At 45.0% G+C, this 5,651-nt stretch overlaps 1 protein-coding gene across 1 annotated transcript in view; it reads right to left on the bottom strand.

Annotated features, from left to right (window-relative positions):
- Positions 1-303: 303 nt before the first annotated feature.
- Atp10a (ATPase phospholipid transporting 10A (putative)) overlaps positions 304-5,651 on the bottom strand; it is a 165,568-nt gene continuing 160,220 nt past the window's right edge. The window contains exons 17-21 of the mRNA XM_021203618.1: positions 4,614-4,814; positions 2,163-2,243; positions 1,966-2,070; positions 1,365-1,552; positions 304-1,207 (exon numbers count right to left, since the gene is read on the bottom strand). Coding sequence (XP_021059277.1) covers positions 589-1,207; positions 1,365-1,552; positions 1,966-2,070; positions 2,163-2,243; positions 4,614-4,814 — 1,194 coding nt within the window. The 3' untranslated portion in view covers positions 304-588. The remainder of the gene's footprint in view (positions 1,208-1,364; positions 1,553-1,965; positions 2,071-2,162; positions 2,244-4,613; positions 4,815-5,651) is intronic.

Below are 5,651 nucleotides of genomic sequence, written 5' to 3'. Positions count from 1 at the left end.
TGCCTGCCCAGACATGAGTGGTGGCAGGAACATTACATGGGTTTTCCTCAAGGTTTCACTTTCTGTTCGCTGTTGGTAACGTTGGAAGCCAATGGAGGTATTTGCCTCAAAGGTCACATGCCCTTCCCTCTGTCTTCTTTCCTCCCTGTCCTGTGTCCACACCCGCCACAGCTACCCAGGCTTCACTGGAGTAACCATACGTTTATGCCTGCTGGCAGAAAACGAGGATCATGTGTGTTGAAGAAACAATGCACATTGCTTTTCCTTACAAAAATGAGATGAAAAAATAAATCTAGACACACATTTCAAGTGTCACTCTTCTTTAAACTTTATATATAGATAGATAAAGATATGTGTTCTTATTTTTCTTAAGTATACTCTACTTAGGACTTTTAAAAAATAAACTTTCTTTTTGGTACCACTAGATTCCTATATATGTCTTGGAAACATTTAAAAAATACATCTTTCTAGAACTCTTCTGTGCAAATAATAAACATAAATAACATTAACATTTGTTACACAATAATAAAAGGCCATTTCAAGGATTTCTTTGTCACCACAATTGGCTGTGGCCCTTTGGAGGTGATACTAGAAGTAGCCCGTGACTTGTCCCTGTAAGCTGTGCAGGTCCTGCTCTGGCTGTGGTGGGTTGGACAGAAATTCACCATCCTGCTTGTCCATCTGTAAACTACTTCTGGACAATTGCAAGACACTTCCCAGCCCACTGGCCAGTGATAGTGAAGAGATCCAGTTTAGGGAGCCAAAGCTGGGCAGATGGAAGAGTGACGACAAAGGGGCCGCCTGGCTAGCACTGGTGGATTTCCTCTTGGAATCCCCAGGACACTCTTCTGAAATAGCCTCTCTGGGTATGGAGGACCCTGAGGCCTGAGAACCAAGTCCTTCTAGCAAGGTGTTCTCTCTTAATGGCATGTTTGCATCCACTGCACTGGGTTCCCCGCTGGCCTCTGGAGAGCAGGCCAGCTGCTGTGTGAACTGGGAAGTTTGAGAGGCACAATCTCTAGAGAGAGTTTCAAAAGGTCCCATGGTCTTCCTTTCTGAAAGCTCAGTTTCTGGGTGTCCAGGTGGTGGTTCCTGAGCACAAGTCTCTTTGGGAGCACTGAATTTGTTGGGAGGTTTCTTGGCCAACTGGCGTCCTAGCTGGAGTTGGGTGGGGAAAAGACTCCCCTGGAGGGCTTTGAAAAACAATCTAGAAAGAAGACACACACACAAAAAAATCAATCAGATTCTAAACTGGGCCATGACTGAGCTTCATGAGACTCACCGAGGTTCAAGCACAGGAAAGCCAGGGGATGTGTATGTGCTACACGTCCTTATCACTTGGCTTTACCAACTCGGCTACTCACCTGGGCAACAATGCAGCAATAGGTGCGATGAGACAAGTCAAGTAGAACAGAGGGTCACCCAGTAATGTCTGCATGGTCCAGTAAGGGTTAGATGGAGGGTAGCATGTGGCACAGGAAGTGTTGTAAGTCAGAGCCACGGAGAAAAACAAAAAGGTACTGAAGCCACAGGCTAACCAGTTGAGCCAGGTCTAAAAGGAACCAGAGACAAAGGGCGTTTACTTCACATTAAGAGTAGCAACAGTGTGAGCAACATGAGTTTATCAGGGATGGTTAAGGGTGTGCCTTCCAGGCCTTAGCAAAGATTCTTGTCATTGCTGGCCAGTGGGCCTTAGTGGAGCAGCCTGGGACAGGAGCATGAAGGCAAGAGGAGAGGGCTAGGCAAAAGCAGAACAGTGAAGGAGACAAGAAGGCAGGCAGATAAGGACAGTCGGTGGTGGGTCACTCAAAGCTAGGCCAGCAGTTTTGAGTAGTTGTTATTTTCCTTTTTATCACATAGGTAGGGCAACTTTGCAATCTTCTCTATGTGCAAAACACCTGCTGGGAAGGACATGACCCAGAATACCAGTCCCTTGTGGAGTGTGGCCTTGCCCCTGGCTCTCACCCAGGTTTTGGTTTCAATACCCAGGTGCAGCAGGAAGGTGAAGAGTGCTATTGCTGTGACAGGGGTCCCCCAGGTAAAGACATCCACATCGGAGTCATAGTAGGCCTGAAAGACAGAAAACAAAATGGCTAAGTTTGGTGTGACTGTAGGTGCCTAGAGGTAGCTGCAGAGAAAACCTACGCTGGGTTCCTACTTACCAGGTAGGGAATGAAAAAGCATACCAGGCTTTGGAAGGCAGCATCCATCATGTTTAACCAGAATGTTCGTGGTCTGTATTCCTGAGACACAGAAACAAGGAGGGATTACAGAGAAGGGCTTGTCTCCTCCAAGGAATTTTGGAGCACGGGATACCCTAAGTACTCCAAGCCCTGGAAGACAATGTTTTGTTTCAGGAACCAAGGAGAGCAAGGCTCCAACATCATGGATGAGAAACCAAAAACAGGCAGAGCCAGAGCTGCAGGTATCTGGTTGACTGGGAACCTTTGAACCAAGAACATGAGCCCTTTAGGTATAGGTCAGCAGAGTTATGAATTTGAATTTGGGGGAGGGGTAGGAGGAATTGGACGGGAGAAGAGGGAAGGGTAGAAATGATGTCAGTACAGTCAGTACTCATGAAATTCCCAGAAAAAAAAAAAAAAACACGAACAAAACCAGACACTGCTCACTATGGAACTTTTCATCAGGAAAGGATATCTAAAATATTGACCCTGCTGCCCAGTCTGTACCACCTCCTGATATCACCCCCCACACACACAAAATCTGGGCCCTCCTTCCACTTTGAAAAGGTTTTAAGATGAATAATTTGAAAGACTCTTAACAATTAGCCTTAAAATCTTAGTGATTTTTAGAACTATCTATTTTTCTTTTATGCATAGTGTTTGCACCTGTATATGTGCAGGATGTACATTTTCTGCCCCAAATAGTAAGTATTCTTAACCACCAAGCCAAGTCTCCAACCTCTCATGATGTTGATGGAACTGTTTGGGAACAACTGGGAGATATGCTGTTGGAGGAGGTATGCCTCCTGCCTGCCTGCCTGCCTGCCTGCCTGCCTGCTGCCTGCCTGCTGACATGCTCCTCACCATGTTGTCTGTAGACTCACCCTCTGAAACCTGAAGTCTCCAATAAAGTCTTTTAAAAAGTTGCCTTGGTCATAGTGTTTTGTCACAGCAATAGAGAAGTAACTGAAATACTGACATAGTGGGGGACTGGGATAGAGGGTTTGTGGAGGGGAATCAGGGAAAGGGAATAACATTTGAAATGTAAATAAATAAAATAACCAATAAAAAAATTTAAAAAAATACGAAGCTTGCTTAAAACAAAACAAATACACACACACACACAAACAAACAAACAAAAAATAAAACAACGCAAAAAAACAGACATAGGTATTACATTATAGCAATGCCAAGCACACTGTGAGAACTCTATACCCATAACAAAATGGTCCTGATGCAGACAAATGGAGTGTTCCAGTACCTGGATGATACAAATCTGTATTTAAAGAAGCACCCAGGACCCCACCATCCCTCTCACCAGCAGCCTAGTAAGTCCTCAAGTAGCTCCCAGAGGCTTTGATTGCCTGCATGGTACACACAGGAGATAGGAGGAACATTTACCACCACTTAAAGAAAATGCTGTGACATCCGCATGGGTTACCTCATTGTACATGACAAGTTAACAGTGTCTTGTCTCATGGCCAGCTGAGGACAGTAAGCCAGCTGGGATGGGAATCCTGTCAAGACCACTGGTATCTCCTAACAAACTGCTTTCTAAGCTGTGAAGCCTGTTCCTATGAGAACTCACTGTGAGTTCAAATACATCCTGAGTCTGACATACTGCCGAAGCAATAGGGTGCTTCATTATTTCTGCACACATTAAAACTAAACTGGCCAAAGAGAAGCATACATGGTTTACTTTAAGGGCTGGCTGGGACAACTGGCCATCAGTTTGCCAAACATGCAGTGCTGATGTAAGCAAGCATCTGTCTGCTCACTGAGTGGTTTCCCTGTGATTCTGTTGTCTAATTCATGTTGAAAGTGACACTTTGTTTCTTCTTTAATTTTGCCTGCTTTAGAGAAATTGCTTACCACCTGTGACCAAGGCAGATTTGCTGAAGATTTTTCTGGAGAAAGCTGAGGTGGGGACAGTTTTTACTCAGCGTACTTGAATGTATTTGCTTTCATGAATGGAATAGCATTTGGGGGAGGTGATGGAAGCTTCAGGAAGTGACACTTAGTAGGAGGTCCTTAGGTCACTGTGGCCATGCTGCTAAGTGGATGATGAGGTTCTGTTTGCTTCCTCTTTGCTTCCTGGTTCCTGACGTGAGCAGTTTGCTCCAGTATGTGTTTCTCACCATTGCCCTGATGACCAGGCACTGTCACCAGAAACACAATTGGAATTGCCCTATTCTAGATTGCAACTGCCAGAACCCTCTGTGCAAACAATCTTTGTCCCTTGTAAGTCATCTCAGGTGTTTTGTTATAGCTATGCAAAGCTAACACAATGTATTACAGAGCCTAACAGACAGCATCCCTTCTACAATTTCAGTTTTTTCCTAGGGGTGTCTATTAGTAGAGGTTTGGGGGAATTTTACTTTCTGGAAGGTTGAAGAGGAGAATGAGGGTCAGGAGACACAGGGAGCTTACCTCCATGTTTTGGCCACTCTTGTAAAGCTGTGGCTCTTTCAGTAACATGTCAGCTGGGACATCTTTATCCAGCACCCCAGTCACCAGCTGGGGAAGTGATGAGAAGAGCAGATTAAAGAAAATCAGATACCACTGATCAATCATGGCAGATGCAGAAAAGCCACAGTAAAACTGGAACCAAAACAAGAGACCCACAAACATCTGCAAGAGAGAACAGAGGCATTAGGAACAGGTTTTGTTTGTCTCTTTATTAGTTTTGTTTTGTTTTTGCTGTCCCTACTGAGACTCATCTGAAGGACCCAAGATCCTTGTAGAGATTTTCTGTAGGTTAAGGGGCTAGGCAGTGATTTCTTCCCAAAAGGCAGCCCTAACTTTTAGCCTTGCTGTAGCCTGCCTCATGCCCTCTTCTACCACAACCTTCTATCTTTAAGAGACTTGAAACAGGAATTTGAAATTCCTAGGAACATCTTAGGGAGAGATGAGATTTTTGGGCCAGAGGAGTTAGAGATGATCAACATAAAACAATCAAGGTGTGACTGGGGCTTATAATGGCTCACTTTTCAAAGGAGCCTGTGGCTTGTTCCTTGGGGCCTTCGTTTTCCTATCTTCCCAAACAACTACCCTAGGATATATCTCTAAGCCAATGTCCTCTTGTTTTTCCATTTTCTTTATGTTTTCTTTTCTCCTCTTTTATTTGGGGGGGGGGGCAAGGTTTAAGTATGTAGCCCAGGCTAGCCTTGAATTCACGATCCTCCAATTTTTACTTTCTTGTTGAAAAAGAACAGTGAAAAATTATCAGCAGCTCCCCTAAGAGGAAGGCACACACAAGTGCAAGGCCACGGCGCGGATGCTATGAGTCTGGATAGCAAGTCCAGCAGTGCTGCGGGGTCGGGGTTGGGGGGTCTTTCTACTTTCACTGGGTCAGGGTGTCAGCGGCTGGGCTGCATTTACATGGGGAGCATGGCAGTCTGATGACAGATATAAAACACTGTGGTCCACGAAGTGGATGCTCACAGCCAGCTATTGGATGGAACACAG

This window comes from Mus pahari, chromosome 1 (genome assembly GCF_900095145.1).
Source record: "Mus pahari chromosome 1, PAHARI_EIJ_v1.1, whole genome shotgun sequence".
In the NCBI taxonomy this organism is placed as follows: domain Eukaryota; kingdom Metazoa; phylum Chordata; class Mammalia; order Rodentia; family Muridae; genus Mus; species Mus pahari.
This window is presented reverse-complemented; position numbering and strand designations above follow the sequence as displayed.